Source organism: Microtus oregoni, unplaced genomic scaffold (assembly GCF_018167655.1).
Source record: "Microtus oregoni isolate MIOR12 unplaced genomic scaffold, Mior012 000037F_ref0000500, whole genome shotgun sequence".
Lineage (NCBI taxonomy): Eukaryota > Metazoa > Chordata > Mammalia > Rodentia > Cricetidae > Microtus > Microtus oregoni.
The window spans coordinates 1,558,925-1,581,037 of record NW_024543096.1 but is presented as its reverse complement, the minus strand read 5'-3'; the positions used below and the strand labels follow the sequence as shown (position 1 = coordinate 1,581,037).

The 22,113-nt window shown below is 39.3% G+C and overlaps 1 protein-coding gene across 1 annotated transcript in view; it reads right to left on the bottom strand.

The window, feature by feature from the left end:
• LOC121433225 (rho GTPase-activating protein 15) overlaps nucleotides 1-22,113 on the bottom strand; it is a 565,350-nt gene that overhangs the window by 468,825 nt on the left and 74,412 nt on the right. Inside the window, exon 4 of the mRNA XM_041631578.1 lies at nucleotides 21,004-21,091. Within this exon, the coding sequence (XP_041487512.1) occupies nucleotides 21,004-21,091 (88 nt within the window). The remainder of the gene's footprint in view (nucleotides 1-21,003; nucleotides 21,092-22,113) is intronic.

Here is a 22,113-nt window from a genome sequence, read left to right as displayed (position 1 = left end):
CCATCCAGATCTTCATCCAGCTGGCTCTTCTGCATCAGCTCCCTGCTGTAGGCACCTTGTCAGCAGCGGTGGTTTTTGAACCCTATGGAAAGCGGCTGCTTCCCGGCACTCCTGGAGACCTCTATCTTAATTCTTACTTGACCTCACTCCTTCCTGAAAGTACCACATATTCTTTGTATATACTGACTATCTGTATTTCTCCCTTAGAGCCGCGCTTCTGCAACGTGGGGCTTGTTTTCCATTTCCTTCACTGTTTTTCCCAATGTATGGAACAGTGCCTGGCACAGACTTGCTCTACAGGGAATATTTACTGAATTCTGAATGAAGAAAAATATCAACATGCAACTAACTTTTCTGCTTTGGAAGGAAGTCTTGAGTGTCTTAAAATTTTGTTTTACATAAATTAAGATTTCTAAAATGTTTAAGAGCTAAGCAGTCATTTGTGATTTGGGAAGTGACTACAATAATTTAATGGGTTCATTGAAACTGAGTATGAATTTCATGAAATCATTCTTTTTTATTGATCTTTATTGAGCTCTACATTTTTCTCTCTCCCCTCCCTTTAAACCCTTACGAAGGTCCCAACGTTCCCAATTTACTCAGGAGATCTTGTCTTTTTCTACTTCCCATGTAGATTAGATCTATGTAAGTCTCACTTAGGGTCCTCATTGTTGTCTAGGTTCTCTAAGATTGTGATTTGTGGGCTGGTTTTCTTTGTTTTATCTTTAAAATATACTTATGAGTGAGTACATGTGATAGTTGTCTTTCTGGGTCTGGGTTACCTCATGCAAAATGATGTTTTCTAGCTCCATCCATTTGCCTGAAAAATTTAAGGTGTTGTTATTTTTTCTGCTGTGTAGTACTCCATTGTGTAAATGTACCACATTTTCCTTATCCATTCTTCAGTCGAGGGGCATTTAGGTCAACCTTCCTCAAGACCCAGCAATACTACTTTTGGGATATACCCAAAGGATGCTCAATTGTGCCACAAGGACATGTGCTCAACTATGTTCATAGCAGCCTTGTTTGTCATAGCCAGAACATTGTGCAGCCTCCGTATCAATAATGTGAGCTAAGTTCCATCCAGAAACTCCAGGGTTAAGGAAAGTGTTGAATGTTCCTTTAAGAATTTTATAGCTGAGGCTGAGCTTTTGCATTGAATCTCTAGGTCAATACCACACACAAGGCACTGGGTTCAATCTCTGGTAACACATCATAAACACACATACACACTCCATGCATATGGACACACACACAGGGGGTGGTTGCAGAGGCAGAGACAGAAATTTCCATATTAGGAGCCCTTAAAGACTACCTAATTATTTTTAGTTGTTCTATGATGTTGAAATAGAGGACCTCAATGGGTAAAGAGCAATGCAGGCTTTCACATTCTTTACATCGTTTGGCTATGCCAGTCTTTAAATATCATCCACATTGTCCATCAAACCCTGTGGTTGTGGCTTCTTGCCCATGATTACCCCAATCCAAATTCCTGCCACTCCCACTCACCGCCCTTTGCTCCTCAGGCCAACATACCTTCGATGATCATGTCCCCTTGCTGTCCCAACTCCTCTTGTTCTTACTCTTCCATCTCTTCCCCAATCTATGACTTCACTGTGCTTCTCATCTACAGAAAGAACTCTGAGTTCTGTGCAATTCCTTCCTGCTCCTGACACCCCTTCTGGTATTCTTGAAACAGTCTTGGGATAGCCTTCCCATCTTCTAAGACCTTTCTGGTTTCATGTCTTTCCATGCATCAGCCAGTGTTCCGGATTCAACAGTCCCTTCAACCACCCGATTACCCATCCTGTTTCCCACTAGTCCTCTGCTCACTGTCTGTCTGTTTAGAAGTCTTCTGGGAAAATAATCTTGTGGGATCCTCAGGATAGCAGCATCCCAGATGGTGCTTGCCTTACTCATTGGACTGTTGACTCTGCTTAGCAATATTTTTCTGTACCTAGTCACTCTTTGTTCTTTCTTGAGACAGGTAACTAACTATCAAGTGTTTCCCCTTCCCAGCTCTGCTCTATGACATGGCTTATTCTTGCTGCCCAAAGGTTGTAGAGCTCATGTGCAAGGTTCCTAAGTTCCGTTGTTACCGAAAATGGATGAAAGTTTTTCACTAAATTCTTTTATATTCTATTCTTTACAACATCATTGTGAAGCTAGTGTCAGTCACTTCAACATGCATGTGAAAAAAACTCAAGCAGCACGGGACCAAGTACCTCACAGAAGGCCACACATTTGCAAGTGCCTAAGTTGAGCTTTGAACTCTGTTTCATCTGACTGCATGCAGCATGCCCTTGACAGTACAGTATACAACCTCCCGTTCTTGGTCATTCTTTCTTCCTCTGAGTTCACTGTTCCAAAGCAGGGAACCTAATTCCTGTTTTCTACCTGCACTCATGGTGTCCTGTTGTTCACATACCATGCTCCTCTTAACCCCACATAGCCGGCTTTTACTCCCATTTCTGGTTAGTGTAAAATGTTTAAACCATTAAGGTCAGCACCAGCCATCTGACACCTAGTCTCTGCTCCTTAAATTTGGACTTAAACTGTCTAGTACTGCTGCCATCTTTTAAGAAATGCTCCTGGCGTCAGTGGTCGAGGTGTATTTGCTCCTACTGTTCTGTTTTTCCTGTATGTCTTCCTGTTTGTTTCCCTTACCTTCCTTCTTCTCTGGTTTCTAAACCATCTATGGTTGATTTCTAAAAGATCCCTGACTTACTCTCCTCATCTCTCACATTTTCTTATTCAGCACTATACTGTGGGTTTCAGTCTTGCATCTAATCTGGTCTCATCATTTGTACTAAGTTGACTCCTCAATCAGCTCCTCTGCCCTACCCCCTCCAGCTTCTAATAGTGGTCCAGAACTCTATTTTTTAGGCTACTAATATTAAAACAAGCTGTAGGCCTCTCGGGGCCTTCTTCTTGGACTTCCTTACATCTCTCTATTGCTAATCTTGTTTAATTACCTATTTACCCATCTACATGAAATTTTCTTGACCTCTTCCATCATCTCTCTCATCACTGATAGCCAAACAGTTAAAAAAAAATCCCTGATTTCTAAATTACCTTTGCTCTTTCCATCTTGTGACAATAGTCCTTTGAACTCTTTTTTTTTACCTGAATTCTTCTAGCTTTTTCTTCTATGGCCAGTCCAAAAAAACAAAATAAAAAGCAACAAACAAACAAACAACAAAAAAAACCTCTTGTACTCAAGTCCCCAGACACTTTGGCTTTTCTAATTCCTTTAAGATAATAGCCAAACCCCTCAGTACATTATATAAGCTCAACTTCCTAACTGACAGCCCTTTCCAGATTGGTGTGATTTCCTTTTCTCTGCATGCCAGCCATGTTACCTACACCCATGGGAGTTTTCAAAACGCAACATGTTTTTACAGCGTCTGAACTACTTAAATCATTTATGAACTGGGTGGAGAGTTATAATAGAAAATATCCGGATTCCATCTAGTGACTTACTGATTATAAAGAGTAAATATTAGAAAAGCCGTTTATGAAAGAATAAGCAGGTAGGAGGACCTCAGTAGAGACTATCATTCGGCACAGTCAGAGCAAACAATAAAACAAGTAGAACATCTAATTTGCTGTCTGTTGCTTTGATAACACACTGACCAAAGTTACAGTCCGTCGTCATCCAGGGAAACCAAGGCAGGAACGTAGAGGAAAGGTCTGAGGCAGAGACCACAGAGAAACACTGGCTTGCTTCCCCGAGATTGTTTAGTACCTTTCTTATACAGCCCAGGCACACCTGCCTGAGGAGCTACCAACCCACGTGACCTGGGCCTCCCACAGACATGCTCACAGCCCAGTCTGATGGAGGCAGTTTGTTAATTGAGGTTCCTTCTTCTTTGGTTTGTTCAGTTTTGTATCTTGTTAAAAACAAATAAGCAAACAAACAAAAACTATTAAGATTAGTGATGTGGTGAGTTTAGAAATATAACAAAAAACCGGTTATTTGAGTAATATGAAAGGGTCAAACATCTATGCTTCGTGACAAGAACACTAAGATAAGGAGACAGAGGATTGTGTAAACAGTAGCTCTAACCTGCCCCCCCCCCCCAATTAAGAAGAGACCCGGGCTGGAAAATGTTGAGCACTAAAGGGTATCAGAAAAGAAAGCTTTAGTATTGAAGTGTTAAACCTCATAATAAGCAGTTCAGGAAAAGTCACAGAATGTATTTGGAAGAGAATCATCAACATTTTGTTTAAGAAGCCTGAACTTAAAGAATCTGTTAATAGAAAATGTATTTCTGCTTCTTACAGCATTGAAACACAAGCATGAAGCAGCTAACGAACTGTGGAAGCCAATGGATGAAAGAGTATATTGTTATATGGACAAAGGTTTTTTTAATATATACCAATTTATAATGGTTATAAATGGACTAAATATGGGTTTAAATCTAGGACTGAGGCTGCCATACCGTCTGCAGGGATAGATTTAAAATAGAAGTGACTGATTTTTAAAACTATGATGATAGCTCGATGGAAGAGTTACTGCCTCTGGACAGGAAGGCATGCAAGCCTCTTAGCTGGAGCAATGTGAAGTCATTAAAAATTGATCCTATGCTTAGCCACTTCATATTTTTATTATTCTCATAGTCCATGTTCATGGTTTCTCAATAATCACTGACAGAGTATTCTCTACATAGTGCGTTTTTCTTTGTCTTAGATTAAGTCTTTGGGTTTAGTTTTCTGTTTTATGAGCTATTTGGGGCACATAGTTTCCGGGGTGTATTAGGAAGCATCTCAGGGTGGACAGTCTTTTGCTTTACGGTGATGGACATTAGGCACATGTGTAACAAATCATTGGGCCGCTCCTCCTCCCTGCCTCAATCCTAGATGTGTTCTTAAACAAGATAAAGCTCAGACTTTCTGAAGTTGGTTATTAGCCACCATTTATTATTTTGGATTAATTGCTTGTCTTGGAATATAGACTGAGATTGTCCTTAACTGTTTTGAAACACAGAACACAAAATTGGTTTAGAGGAATTAAGTTTAACCACATAACTTGCTTTGATTCTGGAAAATCGTTCATGGAGGAGGACAAAACTCACTTATCAATTCTCATCTGGGAAAAAATGATTTAGGAAAGAGTGCAAAATTGATACCTGATCTTATTAATATCTAAAGTATGGCCTCTGTCAATGTAAAAGAAGAGACTGATTATAACATGTGGGTTTTCTGTTTATGAATATAAATGATACTAATAATAACTGAAATTGCTACTACAATGAAATTTCTTGGTATGTTATAGAACAAATCAAATGGGCTTCTCAGGGAGGTAAACCTTCATTAGTGGTTATAGTGGTAAAATGTGTGCTTTTGTTGCTGTTTAGAGGAGAGAGTGTTTTCTTCTTTTAAATATATAATAGACCTCTCTTGGACTTATTTTTTTAATCAAAAGCTTTCTAAAATAATTCCGGTACTTTCTCCATAAATTACTTGTGCTATATTTTGATTCTCATATTTATATTACCTGTAGAGCTAATGGAATTCTTCCAAACTTGTTTCTTAGATTTTCATCCACTCCAATGACTGTCATTATAGGTGATCAGGCCTACCTGAGCTATATGGCCCCTCATCTCAGAATTCCTTCCTAGAACTCCAGTTCTTCCTTCTACATGGCCAGAGTGTATGTATGTCCCTTTTTAGTTCTAAGCTCCTTCTACTTCCGGCGTGGATGAATTTCCATTTCTACAGGGATTGGAATCACACTTTCTGAGGAACCATTAAGGGTCAACATGAGACAAGCATGTAGATATTCTTATTGATGAATTTAAACCCCCGGGGGGGGCACGGAGTAGGAAACTCAGGAGAAATAGAAGAGAAAGCTATTTGTCCTTCCCCCATGTCCCCTGACCCTAGAATTTCTTCTTGTGTTCTTCAAGGAGTCTCTTTGCCCAGAGCACCTGCCCAGTGAGCTTCCTGCATTCTAGGAATAAGCAGTGGTAGCCAGCATGGCAATGAGTCCACTGTAATACTCCCTGTGTTTTCTGTCTCCATTGTTATTCACTCATCGATGTCTTGGATGTATACTTCCAAATAAAGCACACTGCTTAACATTTGATGTGGGAGTGTCATATATCAATCTGTTGATTTTATTGGTTAAGTAATAAACAAACTGCTTGGGCTCATAGCTTAGAACATAGGTGGGTGGAGTAAACAGAACAGAATGCTGGGAGGAAGAGGAAGTGAGGTAAGATGCCTCAGACAGAGATGCCATGCTCCGCTCTCCTGGGCAGAGGTGATTCAGCTCCGACCCAGGATGGACGTAGGCTAGAATCTTCCCGGTAAGCACACCTTGGGGTGCAACACAGATGATTAGAGATGGGCTAAATTAATATGTGAGAATTAGCCTAGAAGAGGCTAGATAGAAATGGGCCAAGCAGTGTTTAAAAGAATACAGTGCCCGTGTAATTATTTCGGGGCATAAGCTAAAGCTAGCCGTGGGGGTGGCCAGGTGCCGGGGACTCAGCCCGCTGCTCCTTTTACTACAAACATTTATTATTAAAAACAAACAAACAAACAAAAAACCACCCACACAGAGAGCTGCAATAACTGGCATCATTGTTCTTGTGGCAAAGATAGATAGTACTCTATTAACATAGCTTCTGTTTATTTGAGTGTCTAGAGTTACTCCATTTTAATTCAGTGCTCAGTGGATCAAAACGTAGCCAGTTACTCCTTCTTACCAATGGAATGGGAAAAGAGATGGAAGACCTTTCAAGGCATTCAAGAGCCTAAATATCTTGTCCAGGCTGTTATGATCTACCTTCATCTGCTGCTACTCTTAACAATTAGGCTTCATTGTTTCCTAGCAGTAGAGACTGACATGTGTACCTAGAGTAGACACCGAACGCAATTAAGAGCTACTCTGTTGAGCAGAAGGAGACGGAGCACGAGCAAGGAACTCAAGACCACGAGGGGTGCACCCACACACTAAGACAATGGGGATGTTCTATTGGGATCTCACCAAGGCCAGCTGGCCTAGGTCTGAAAAAGCATGGGATAAATCCGGACTAGCTGAACATAGCGGACAATGAGGAATACTGAGAATTCAAGAACAATTGCAGTGGGTTTTTGATCCGACTGCACGTACTGGCTTTGTGGGAGCCTAGGCAGTTTGAATGCTCACCTTACGAGACCTGGATAGAGGTGGGCAGTCCTTGGGCTTCCCACAGGTCAGGGAACCCTGATTGCTCTTTGAGCAGATGGGGGGGGGGACTTAATCGGGGGAGAGGGAGGGAAACGGGAAGCGGTTGTGGGAACGAGGCAGAAATCCTTAATAAATAAATAAATTAAAAAAAAAAAGAGCTACTCTGTTAACAGTGTGTCAGGCACATTGTATCAGTTTTGCCCCACACCCACACCCAACAGTGCCATGAGATAAGGTGCACCTATTAACATCATGTTGTAGTTAAGATAACCAAAGCTATAGAACAAATAAAAATAAAACCTAATATTTGTAACCTAGGTAGTCTAACTTGCACATTTATCCTTTAGGATATACCACTTCTCTGCAACTTCTGGTTCAAAAGCGACTTTTTAAAATGTAAATACATTTATTGCTCAGTGTTTTTTAAAAGAATGTACTGTAGGGGAAAATGTTCATTTTATTCTAGAGAAACACAGGCTCTGAAACATGTGTCATGCTGACCAAAGTGATAAAACACAAAGTCAAGCTTCATAATGAAAATAGTTTTCTGGGAGAGCCTAAGGTGAGGTTTATTGAGGGCAAGCAAACTATTATCCATTTAAAAGGCTTCTTATCAATTTAATTGATTTTGTAGCTAATAAAAATTATGTAAGATATAGAATTTATTGTGGTTAATGGCCAAATCTTAAGAAAATGATAACCAGAGAACACGGCTTCATTTGCAGGAATATTGATCATTGGATTTTTTTCTTCTAAAACTTCAGTTAATAATGCAATAGAAAATACTCTTCCCTTTTTTCTTCCTTTGTTCCTATTTTTACCTGTCATCTCCAGATTTTCAACTGCCACCTTTTTCTAGTTAAAAATCTACGATGGGTCCACATGATGGTGTTCTCTGCAGTTGTCAGAGTGAAGCCCAGCAGGGACAACTGTCCTGACCGCAAGAATAGTATTCTGAAACTAAAATATATAGCAGAGACTTAAGATGCCTTTGCCAGATTTAGATTGTTAGATCTACTATTGTCTTTTCATTCTTCGGGCTCTTATTGAGCAAGAGTCTATGAGGTGACTCAATACTCTCTCTATAAAAATATAATTACTCTGTATTCATTTCACACAGATAATAATTCATGAATAGCGTTTTAATTGAAACTATTTTCATCTTTCTGCTCACTCCCATATTTTATATCCATAAGTTCATGTTGTTGTTGAGTTCACACTACAGTGAAAAAGTCTTAGATCTGGTACTTATCTAATTAGTGCTTAACACATATTTCACATTGAAAATAAACAATATTAAAGAAAACAAACAATTTAAATGAGGCCTTTTACACTTCTCTTCTGTTGTTGTCGTCATTGCTTTCAAGAATACAGCTGAATGGGTTGTTTCAAAAAGTTAATAGTTTATTAAATTTCCTCAATGCTTCTGTCATTGGACATAAACTTTTTAAAGAAGTGTAACTCACAGAAGTGGACAGTAGAATGGTGGTTACCAGATGTCTTAAAGGAGCTGGTCAAGTTTTAATTAGATGAGAAGTTCCAACTGAGGCACTAATCCCCACTCGTGAACAGATTTAAACTTAGATCTCTAGATCATCATGGTAAAAACACATCCTATAAATTCCTCAGTTTAATTAATTAATAATTATTTAATAATAATAATTAACAATAATATTCTTATTGGTTTAGAACGGGGAATGTTACAGTAAAGACTGAATCCACCTTTAGGTGTAGAGATAATATTATCTCTTCCTTTAAGAGTTAATTCAGTTGAACATGTCCACCATGTAAGCTAGGGAACACTCCCATGGAAGGCACCTCAACCATAAGCTATGTTAAAGAGGTAGGAGGAATACTTATTCCCAGGGTAGTGTGCTTATCTTTCCCTAGATTCTTCCTTAAGATGCTAACAGCATCTAAATATGCTTTCTTGGGTACTTACTCTGGGTTTCCTTAGCTTTCTCTGGTGCTCCCCCATCACTGTCCATTACAGGGCTGCCCTCCATCCCTAATAAATGGTATGGCTTTCTATCTTTCTCTCTTCTTCTTACCTCTTTTCGTTTTCAAGCAGCTTCAAAAATTCAAAATTTGTCTGCCCTGTGGATTTTCTATGAAAGGATAATAAAATTATCTTCAGGCTTTCTTTTGAATCTGTTCTTAAATTCTATTACCACTGAGACTAAGAACCCCAAGAGGGAAGCCCAGTTTTCCCAGTAACATGTGACAACTCTGCCAGTAGTCACTAAAATTCCTTGACACATGCACAAGGAGGCACTAGTACAGACATGAGTACAAGATGGAAGTTCTCCTTTCCCTTGTTGGTTCTGGAAATCTTCCCTGCAAATGTATTTAATATTGTAGAACCAAGGGTTACAATGTTAGTTTTACTTTAAGAAAAACATGATTTTACATTGTTGGGGTTCAAACTCATGGCCTGGTGCATACTAAATAAGTACTTTATTGCTAGTCCAAACCACCAGCCCTAATTTTAAATGTTCATAGTTAGGGCCACATTGTTCCATGCAGGTTCTTTTGAAACTGCAGAAAGTTGCATTTTAAGAAAGTAAATGATTCCCTACACTAGATTCTAGCCATCTCCAGCCCAGACAATACTAATCAAAGCCCTCTACCCCATTGATGCTCAGTCCAGAAGTACAACAAACATTCTTAGAGATTACCTGATATTCTTTCACTCACCACTTCCTGGTCACTCCTAGCAACAATCTTTATCTAGCCCCAAAAGACAGTTTTTAGAGCCTCCTTTCCTTCCTCTTCCAGACACAGTTATCCTAGTCTTTGAGCAGAATGTGAGCTCTCATCTTTCTGGAAGGAGAGATATCTCTTCTGAAGCTATATTTTTATTGAGCTCTACATTTTTCTCTGCTCCCTTCCCTGTCTCTCCCCTTCAAACCTCTCCCATGGTCTCCATGCTCCCTTCTCAGGAGATCTTGTCTTTTGCTACTTCCCATGTAGATTAGATTCATGTATGTCTCTCTTATTGTCTAAGTTCTCTGGGATTGTGATTTGTAGGCTGATTTACTTTGCTTTATATTTAAAAACGACTTATGAGTGAGTACATATGATAATTGTCTTTCTTATACCTGTAAGAATGGCCAAGATCAAAAACATTGATGACCACTTATGCTGGAGAAGGTGTGGAGTAAAGGAAATACTTCTGCATTAGTTGAATAATGGTAGCAGTTTCTCCCCAAGGACTATGGCATATCTAACCTCAAGTTCTTGGCCCCAGTACCTATAGCACAAATGTGTCTCATCTTGTGAGGCTGGCCACTTCCTCGTTATTATAATTAGAGCAGCAATGAATATAAATGAACAATTATCTCTTTAGTAGGACATAGAATCTTTTTGTGTACATGCCCAAGAACTGGTGGTGATTTAAAAGAAAATATCCTCCAAAGGGAGTAGCATTATTCAAAGGTGTGGCCTTGTTGGAGCAAGTGTGTCACTGTGGGGGCCAGTTTTGAGGTCTCTTTTGCTAAAGCTTCTCTCAGTGTGACTGTCAGTAGACTGACTGATGCCAGCAAGATGTAGCATTCTCAGTTCCAGCACCATGTCAGCCTCTATTTCACTACATTTCCCATCATGATGACAATGGACTCAACCTCCTAAACTGTAAGTGAGCCACCCCAATTAAGTGTTTTCTTTATAAGAGTTGCCATGGTTATGGTGTCTCTTCACAGCAATAGAAACCTAACTAAGACACTGGTTTAGCTCAGTCATGTGATATATTTATTTTCAGCAATTGGAGGAATCTCCACAGGAATTTCCATAGAGAATGCACTGGTTTTCATGCCCAATAATCATGAATAAATGTTCTTCATCCTCATATCTATGCCAGCATTTGCTCTTTGGTTGTTGTTTGTTTGTAGGTATTTGATCTTAGCCATTCTGATTAGGCTATGTACCTTAACTCTCTCTCTCAACGTAGGTTTAATTTGTATTTCTCTTATGGCTTAAGGTTGTAAACACGCTAAAAGTGTTTCTCAGCCATTAATGTTTCATCTTTTGAAAACTCTCTTTTAAATTCCTTGCCCCAATTTAATTGGATTTTTTGATGTTATCATTTTTTCTTTTGAATATTTTGTTTATTCTGGATATTAATCCTGTGTCAGATGTATGTCTCTTCAATTGAATGATGGTGTCTTCTGCTGCAAAAAATAAGTTTTTTACTTCCATAAGGTAGTATCTGTCAATTGTTAGTCTTAATACCTATGTTACCTGAATGTTTTCCTTTCCTGTGCTATAAATTCAAGTGTATCATTAGTTCTTCCATTGTCTGATCTAGAGGGTGTGATGTCTTTGATACATCTGGGACTTTGCATAGGGTGAGAGTTAAGGATCTAGTTTCATTCTTCTACTCCCGGCTTTTGCATTTTATCAGCACCACATGTTAAAAATGCTATTTTTTCTCCAGTGTGTACTTTCTTGCCTTTTTGAAAAGAAGGTAGAGGGTGAAGCAGTATGGAGTTAGATGTGGGTCCTTAGTTATATTCCATTGTTCAATGTTTCTGTTTTATGTCAAGTATTATGCTACTTTTCTTACTATACTGCTACAGTATAAAGTGGTATAAAATCAGGGTGGTTGTACCTCCATTAGTGCTTTTATTGTTTAGGATTGTCTTGGTTATTCTGGAGATGTTTTATGTTTGTTTTGTTTTTTGTTCTCTGACTCTTTTCATGTGAAATTTTAGATTTTTTTCAATTTATATGAAGAAAAGCATTTGGGTTTTTATGGCTTCCGTGATTCTATAGATTGATTTTTGAGAGTATGACCATTTTTACAGTATTACTCATACAAATTCAAGAGCTTGAAAGGTTCTTCCATCTCCTCATGTCTTCCTTATACAAATCTTTCACTTCCTTGGTTAGATGTATTTCAAGATAAGTATCTTTTATGCCATTGTTGGTGGGATTGTTTCTCTGATTTCTTTCTTGGTATGCTTATCTTATGTGTATAGGAAGATTACTGATTTTTGTATATTAACTTTTATACTCCTACTTTGCCGAATGTGTTCATCTACTTTTGAATTTTTTGGAGTTTAGGTTCTTTTATGCATAGAATTGTATTATTTTATTTTTTGTGGTGCATGCTAATAAAATATGCAGAAGAAGCAGAGGTGTGAAGATCTTAAGTTTATTGCTTCTTTTCTTCCCTCCTCCCTTTCTTCCTTCAACTTTCCTATCTCCCCTTCCTTCTTTTTAGTACTTAGGGTAGAATTCAGGACCTTGAGCATAGAAATCAAGTTATGCACCACTGAACTGTATTCACAGCAAGACACAAACAAAACAAACAAACTCACAAAAACTTAATAGATTGAGTCATGCTTATTTGACCAAGCTTGGCACAACAGGCATGGCTTCAATTTGTGATGCCCTTGCCTCTAGTATTTGGGGAGATTTGACTGCTTCAGTTTTGTATTTCTCAGAACATTTAACACAGTGGTATAAAACTGAGCTTGCAGAATGTTACTTGAAGAATGACCAAATTGGGAGGAAGTATGCAGAATGAGCATTACTTGCATGGCCATCATCTCTGGACAAGGATTACATGTACCAAATGGTCTTAGTCAGTATACTATTGCTGGGAAAAGACAAGGCATCTCTTATAAAGGGAAATATTTAATTGGGGTTTGCTTTCAGTTTCAGAGGCTTAGTCCTTTGTAGTCATGCCAGGAAGCATGGTGCTAGGCAGGCCAACATGTTACCTGGGAAGTTGAAAGTTCTCCATCCAGATCCAAAAGCAGCAGGAAGAGAAGGCATGAGAAAGTCATTGGGCCATGTTTAGGTTTCTGAATCCCCAAAGCCCATTCTAGTGACATACTTCCTCCAACAAGGCCACACCTTCTAATCCCTCTCAAGCAGCGATGTTTCCTAATGACCAAATATTCAATATATGAGTTTATGGAGGCAATTGCTACTCAAAATACCACACAAGCCTGTGGTTCTAGAGCCCAGCTTCTTAAACTGCCAAGTAACTGACTATGGGGTGTGGTAGTTTGAATGTAATTGGCCCCCATAAGCTCATAGCAAGTGGCAGTCTTAGGAGGTGTGGCTTTGTTGGAGTAGGTATAGTCTTGTTGGAAGGAAGTGTGTTACTGCAAGTGTGGGGGCGACTTTGAGGTTTCCTAGGCTTAAGCTTCACTCAGTGTCAAGGTCCTGCTTGTTGCCTTCTGCTCAAGTAGCCAACACCATGTCTGCCTGTGTGCTACCATGTTCCCCACTATGATGATAATGGACTGAACCTCTGAAATTGTAAGCCGCAGCCTCAATTAAATGTTTTCCTTTATAAGAGTTGTGATGGCCATACTGCTTCTTCATAGCAATAGAAACCCTAAGGCATGGGGATTATAAAAATTTGGCTACTTTTTCTTCTGGATGTGGAATGAGATGTGCAAAGTTATTTCAAAATAAAATTGCAGAGAACATATTTCTGGCAACACTTTCCTGTGCTATGTCACAGGGCTTCACTTCAACCCTGCTTCTGAATTTGCAGCATGCATGAACACTCTGTGCTACTCGTGTTCGTACCCTCAGGACAAGAAAGAGTTGCCGGAGACCCCTCGGCTCACACTGAGACTAGGTGTGAAGGGTGGTAGTGTCCTCACTGTATATACTAAGGGTTCTGCCCACACAAGAGTACAATGGAGTACTTAGTTCCTCAGAATGTCAGGGTGAAATTAGTATACCTTTGGGTTGTCTTGTTTGCAAAGTGTTTGATTTTTTTAACATTCATCACTTGATTTGCTTATTCAAATCCCATTAAAAAAAATACCAAAGGAATTTTGGCCATAAGAGTGAAGAAAAATTTCCACCTATTTCTAAAATGTCTCTAAATAGTACTTCTGCTATTTTGAACTATCTATTTATACAAACTGACATTCTCAGAATTAATTATTATAAAATCCAAATATCAATCAACTGACAAAAGTGCTCTAGGTTCTATAGTACCAAATGCTCAGTCAAGATTTAGTTCTTTATTTTGAAAAAAATAAACACATACATCTTATATGCAAATTTCTCTCCATTTTAATAAACAGTAAAATTATATGCATACCAAAGAATTGTGATAAAATAAATTTCTCTGATTTATTATCAGTAAATGTTTGATTTGTATGCCTATTTTATATTCCAGTGTACCTGGGAAGCCCTGGTCTGGTCCTGGCTTTCTCACAGTTATATCACAGTCATAGTTTATTATAATAAGCTTATTTATGGCTCTGTCAGCTCTACCATATCCCAATACCGTGAGAGCAAGGGTCATATATTATTCATTTGGATTTCTCTTTGATTAAAACGATCATGTGATGCCTGGTAGGACTTATTGATTATTCATAGAATAAATAAGTGAGTGGGGTCTCACCATTTAAAAAAAGTTGTTCTTCCATTTGTCAGTAGTTGGTCTTATTTCTGGAGCAACCAGGAGTCCTTTTCCGCAATCCTTACCTGAGGAGGGCCTCATATGACTCCACTCCTTCCCTAAGAGATCTAGGCATTTCATGTTTGCTAAGAGAGGGAGTCAGGTTCCTTAGTGGTGTAGCCACTGGTACATTGCCCTTGTTCAGGTAAATAACCCCCATCCACACTCATGCAGGCAACCTCGATTAAGCACAGTTGGTCCCATAAGAGAAAAGACACAGACGTATAAGGAAGAGTTTTGGGGGTTATTCTAATCTATAGTGGATTCAAGAGAGCATGATGATATGATTATGATCAAAGTATATTATAGGTATGAGAAACTGTGAAAGGATAAATAACTGATTAAAATCCTCTTTACATGGCCATCCATCTATGGGTTTTGATGAATCAGGCAGGTGTGTCTGTAGTGTCCCATGGATGCAGTCAGGTGTCTCCCTACACATCATACAGAAACTCTAAAGTCACAAACACAGCAAGCACTTAGGGTGTTAACTTGGAAATGAGAGACGAGCGTCAACTGAAATTGTCCAGACACAAAAATGCACAACTGCATTAGGAAAAGACAATCTGTTGGAGTCAAGGCCTTGGAGGAAACCTCAACTGGCAGCACAAGAGGTGACAGCGACAGCTTGTGCACTCACTTGGGAGTCAAGAGTCTGTTCCTGTGTTGAGGGTAATCCATGATCCCAGGAGACTCAGTTTCTCTCTTGTTTGGGTCCCACTATATGCTCAGCTGCTAACAGAAACACCACATGTGTCCCACTCAGTAAAAACCATTTAGATTATTCTGTGATGCAGGTGTTTGGATTATTTGCCAGTAATCCATTTTAGAGTCTTGCCCTGGGAGCATATTCATAAGCTCACAACCTCTCCTTAAGGCTTATCTTATCCTGGATTCCATCTAGACCATGAAAATCATTTATATTTTAGTGCTCATATTCCATCCATTCTTAGTCATTGTTCACGGTTTTCATCTCCCTGTGTTTTCTGCCTGCAAATCCCCATGTACAGAAGTGACAACCATCTCTCAAGGCCCAATTCAAATCCTTCGGAGATGTGAGCACTCCCTCCTTTAAATCCTTAAGAAAAAATAAAAAGAAACAAAAACAAACATCTATTCTGTTTCCTATTTCATATCATTGTTATTGGCACAGATCTGGTAGGGCAAAGTCGTCTCTGCCTTGGTTATATATCCACGCCTTCTATGCAGCCTTAATGAGCAAGCTGTTCATTGTGGGATTTCAATACATATTCCAATGAAATCTTTTCCCACCCAGGCTGATATAAATAGCACAAACCTGATTAACTGAATGCATGCTCACATTAAAGGGAAGTAGATTATAATGAGTAGAGATGTTATTTGGATCAACTCTCCCACTGAAAACAGTGAAAATGTTGGATAAAAAAATACCTTTTAAAAATTATTTCAGAACTGAAAGTCGGAAATGGCAGAGAGGAATGTCATGCTGAAGTTTTTATTTGTGTATGTGAGGTGGGAAACAGACAGTGAACCTGAGTATCAAAGCAACATAACTTCATGGTCCTCTGAGGTCATTTGTTTATATTTCACATTTGAGGTTTGTTCTACACCACGGTGTAATAGGACAAGGGCCTGCCAAGCTTTCATGGAAGGACAGACAAGAATCAGTGCTGAGACTGTTCTTTTCTCTGGTTCCAAGAGAGCACAGAAGGGAAGTGTTGAGTAGGCTAAAATGTTAAAGAAGCAGAGGAGAGTCTTGTCCCCAAGAAGTTACAGTGTTTCTGTAGGTCTCCCATTTCCAAGACACAACCCGAGACTCTAGTTCCACAGTCTGAGACAAGGCATCATGGCCTTACACCTGTTTTGAAACTACAAAGCACTCCCATAAGTAGAACACATGTATCCCAAACACAGGGCACACCCCTCCCACCACCACGATCCCATTTGCCATCTCGATGGTTAGTACACAGCCAAAGATGAGACAATCAGGAACCCAAGAAGCACGCATCAGAGGCAGCAGAAACACATGGAATGGAGTGAGGCCCTGGACCACTGATGCTAAGCTCACAAGATCGGTCACAAAACAACCATTCCTCCTGTTTTTCCAAAAATTAAAATGGAGACTGGAAAATACCTGCAGGAAACAAGGAGCTACGCCAGCTGACAGAATAAATTTAAAGAAACAAACTCCTAGAAGTGAAAAATTTCATACTATTTGAAATTAGAGGAAAAATGTTTATCACATGAGAAGACTTAAATAAAGAACTGAAAGACACACACAGAAAAAGTACTCCCAACTGAGCTCAAAAAGACAAAAATACAGAAAGAAAAAAAGAAGACTGTTAAGACATTTGGAGAATACAGTAAGATGCTTTGGATGAGACTTAGAATAAAAATAAGGGAATATAAAGTGGGCCTACATCTGAAAACACAGAAAACTTCTAGCCGGTATTCAGGACCATAATAAGTGCAGCAACCAGCAGTGACCACATTCTGGTCTGAGGTGAGCTGGATAAGCAGGAACAGGAAGCAGGAAGACAGCGGATCTGTTCCTTTGGATCTGTTTCTTTCTCTGTAGAGACTGACTTTTGTTCTTTTCTTTCTCTCCTAGATGTTTGGAGGGTTGCAGTAGCCTTCTGTTATGAAATGCTGACAATAGGTGATCAGTTACTGTTTGCTCTTCTGATTCAAAACACTGAAATGGATAAAAGTCCTCTGTTTCCTTTAAAGGGAGGACCATGGACTCAAAGCCACGTGATCCTGTGAATGTTTCCTGGACAAAAGTGGAACTAGGATATTGCTGTGGAATCAACATGCTAATATATTGAATCCTAAACCCTTGCCATGCTGTTAAAAGCTGGGTTTGGGAGTGAGATCTGCTAAGAAGCCTTAATGTTCTGCCTGCTATGTGTAGGATTACAGAGAGATGGCACCCATGCAGGAAGGGCATTCTCACTGAATCCTAGACCTACCAATGCCTCTATCTTGGATTCTGCAGATTCCAAAATCATGAGAACTTAGCATTTGTTGTTTGAGATGTGCCCCAGTGGTATGCTGTTATAACAGCCCTAAGTGGGGGGAAGAGACAGTAACTGAAAACACTTCCGTAAGAAGAAGAGTTGCCAAACGTGGGCTGTGCGGATCAGTCCCAACATTATGTGAGATGCTGAATCAAGCAGCAGTAGTGAAGACCCATGGGAGAAAAGGGAATCCAGAAACGCTCAGGACATTCAGGAAGGAATATCTGAGTTCCAGATGAATGGATGCTTCATTTCAAGAGATATCTTTTGCTGCCTTTGGATACAGATTTTTTTTTCTCTTCATGAAAGCCTTGCACAACAGTATTTTCTTACATTTGTGCCATTTTGCCAGACAAGCATGGTGGTATAACAAAAATTTGAGGGCATAGGCAGATTGCTCTCTGTAAGTTCAAGACAGCCTGGTCTACATAACAAGATGGTCCAGGCAAGCCAGGGTTCCATAGTGAGAACCCACCATATAGAATAGAATATACATATATTACACACACATATAAATGTATTCTCTATTCTATAAATATGTGAAACAAATCATATAAAATTAATGTGGTATAATAATATCTTTCCTACACCGCTGCCTAAATTATGTATGGTATAAAATGTTTATATAGTTAATTGATTTTAAATACTTATTTCTTTTAATTTATGTGTATGAGTCTTTTGACTGCATGTTTTGTGTGCCTGGTTTCAGTGAAGACCAGGGGCATCAACGTTCCTGGAATCAGAAATACAGAGGGTTGTGAATTGCATTAAGGGTACTGGTAACTGAACCTGGGACTTGCGAGAGAGCAGAAAATACACTGAACCACAGATATTCACCTTCAGTTATGTAATACATTATTGGCAAATGCGAGAGCAGGTGATCAGGAATTGTTTGGAGGTGTTGTAACCCTGTGGTTCTACTTAGCTACTTTCATTCCGTTTTTTTTTTTTTTTTTTTTTTTTTTTTTCTGATAAAACTACCCTGCCCTTCTTGTGTGGACTCCCAGCTGAAAGAAGTTGAGTAACTCTGTAAGCTACTAAGTGGCAAAGCGAACTGGTCTGGTCCTCTGGGTCTGCCTTTAGCCAGCTCTGAGCTACCCCGATCTTTGTCTCATCTCTGGATTACCACTGAAAGGTGGCTCAGAGAGCTGAGAGCACAGTTAACTCTTTAGGCCATGGTCTGCTCTTAGGGCATCTTCGCCAGGCCCAGTAGAGGAAAGGCTTTTCCTAAGAATGCAAGTGAACACCAGGGCTCAGTTAAGGGGTGTAAGAGAAATTCAGAAACTTGAGCACAAACCTCTTCCAGAATAAAACCACAGCATCTTTAATCAAGGTCTGGCAATCATTGTATCATTTCCCTGAGACTGGAGCTGGTAAATGCAGCCATCCCACCAGGCCTTTTATACTTGCTTAGAAATGCGTCCAAGAAGTTGACTAGCAAGACAATTCATGCGGCACAAACACACATATGTAATTCTCTCTTTCCTCTACCACAGAACAGTTACCCCTACCCAGAATCTGCTTTGAAGACAATGCATGCCTGGGAGAAACTAAGAGCACTGGAAATGGGGCCAGAAGGAATAAATAAAGACTGCCAAAAACAAAACAAAACAAAACAAAGCAAAGTCAATGAATTTCTTCTACAAGTCAAATGCATTGTCACTTTGTCACAACTCTGAAGGTTGCATTGGTGGCATTCAATTCGTGAACTAACCTGCAACGTTTGCTTGCAATGGAAAAGTGGATTTTCTTTCACCTTTATATAATTAAACAGCGGAGAGAATTGTATCTACCCCATATGAGGAGATTAAAAATAATGAAATAAATGCTTTGATATGGAATGGATCCATCCCATTATCTCCATCTGACTCAGCTCCAGTGGGATTCTTCTTCCTCAGCAGGACAAGAATCATCTTCTTAGCATCAAGCCCAGGCAAGCTGGCACCTTCCCACTTTCTACCTTCCCCATAGAACTCATTCAAAAAGAAAACAAAGTCTCTGCCAGGGAGTGGGTGTTGTTTTGTGCCCAGCCTTAGGTGGTATTTTATGTTCCTTCAAATACTATCTCAACCTCACTGTAACCAGAAGGAGAAGCAAAACAAAGCCCTAAAACAAATTTCTGAAGTAATTTAAAATGCAACGGACAAAGATAATTTTAATTTATTCATCATTAGTTTGTAGATTGGACCTTACTGAGACTCCAAAAATCAGTCAGCCCCTTGCAGACAAAGGTGATTGAAATGATGGGGAACAAGCCACATGTGATCCTTTGTTCCTACTAATTTTTTCTTCTTTAAAAGACGTCTCTTAGCTAGAGTTCCCATTTTCTATTTAAAGAGGATTATATGGCGAACATGACTAGCGGCTGTAAGACAAAGAACCTGTCATTATTTTATTACCTGCCAAATATAAATTAGTTCCTTGTGGTTCCCTCCCGCCAGGCCACCACTTTCCTTATCACGTATCAAACCAGTAGGATAAGGCAGGTTAGTTCCTTGTGAAGAGTCCTTCATAATCAGCACCTGCCAAACAGTCTGCCTGCCCTTTCTTACTCTTCATGGTTGCTGCTGTGTTTGGGCAGCAAGGTTTTGAGTTTAAGGAACTCCAAATTGCTCCTGCTGGTACACATCTCTGTGGCCTGTGGGGCCTTCCTTCAGGTGCCGTGGAGCAATTCCGCAAATCTCACTTTGCAATAACCACAAGAAACAGCAATTGCATTAGGGTGATTAGGCGCAGTCATAAGTGCATTCACAAAGGTTAGCTGGATATAGTGGATGCCGTAGTTAGACTAAGATAAAAAATCACTTCGTTAACTTAGAGGGTTTTCTCATTGGCAACACCCTTTATTAAGGTGCCATTTATAAAGAGTTTATTATTATTTATTAATGTGGGAGGCACTTTTTAGAATGCAAGATAACAACTTAAATCCATGTATTAAAGATGTGCATACATGGTTTAATACGATTTACGTCTTATAATATTCTTTAAAGCAGACTCCCACAGTCTCATCCGTTAAGCATTTATTACTAATGCATTTTATAACACGCTATATAATACATTATTTGGGAAAGTAGCAGCATTTAGTGATTATTTCATAAATAAGAATAAAGTCCTTATAAATGGCGCCTTAATTTAAAATGTTACCTTCCCATTACCATATAGCTGCTCGCCATCCATCTCATTTGTGCGTCTTCTCCAAATGCAGCCCTCAATAAACCAGACCCTACATTCTGTTTTCCCTTCGTCTGATTAAGAGGTTATTGCATCATTTCCTCCATCTGCTTTTGGGTGTAGGTAGCTTAGAGACTTTGGTGTGAGAGCTGATTTAACCACACTTTCCGTTCCACACTGTTTCTGAAAAGATGGTAACAAAAGTAGAGACCTACCATGTTGGGGAGAGCTTGCTGCTTGGCGTCTTTGTAAAATTCAATCTTTGGACCAGAAAGAACAATCCAGGACGTAGACCAGTTTTTCCTTTAGGGGGGAAATAAATAAATAAATATGTCATGAGTAGAAACGATCATTTATGAACTATGCCAGGAGCTTGTTGTGGTTGCAGACTATTTTCAATGGGTTTTCCTAAAAGTCTTCTATTTATGTAAATCAGTTCAGTGGAAGAAAACTCAGATAATAATAAACACAGTAATCTCTTGAATTTTAAAGATCTTGACACATAAATAAAAGTTTCTGAGTTTGTAAATCCTCTCAAATGCCCTCGAACTGATCAATGGCCATGTTTATTTCTACCCTTGTGCCTCCTCGCAGGACTGAAGCACGGAAGTTAAAGTGTTGCAGGCTGCTCCGTCACTGCGCCATTTTGTTGATGTAGCACGACTGAGAATCTGAGAGCCAGACCAGCTCATGACCAGCTCATGTGCTGTCCTTTAAATCAAAATGCTTTGACACTCGCCAGCCATCAGAGAATTACACATGGGAGCAGAGGTGTGCCTTCTCCTCTTGCCAAGCATTGAAAGAACCAGCGTTAACTAAGTTCTCTCACACTGTCTCTTCTCGAGTGCCATTGAGCAACATGGTTTTCATTAATTTACAGGGAATTTTGATGTAGTTATTGACTAGGCATTTTTATTCCCATGAATTTAACTTTGCCCTAAAGAAATAGGACCAGGTTTCCAGGTTCTGACCATTAAGATGATTTACACATTCCATGTTAATTCTGCTCTCAAAGTATAAAAAACAAACAAACAAAACAGAGATTGCTTTAAAAAATTGCTCATAATAGAAGAGTACATTGGAAGAATGGCCCCTGTGTTTAAGAATACTGATGTGGGAAGATTTCATTGTAGCCCATAATATATACTTTGCTCTATGCTATGCAATTTACCTAGAACCATTTGCACACAGCTCAGCCCCTTCCGATTATTAATTCCATCCATCAGAAGTCCAAATATTGCTTCCCTCAAAGTACATTCATGACATGTAACATGATGAATTAAAAAAAATACTTCAAAATTTTTCACTTTCATTGCCTTCATTAA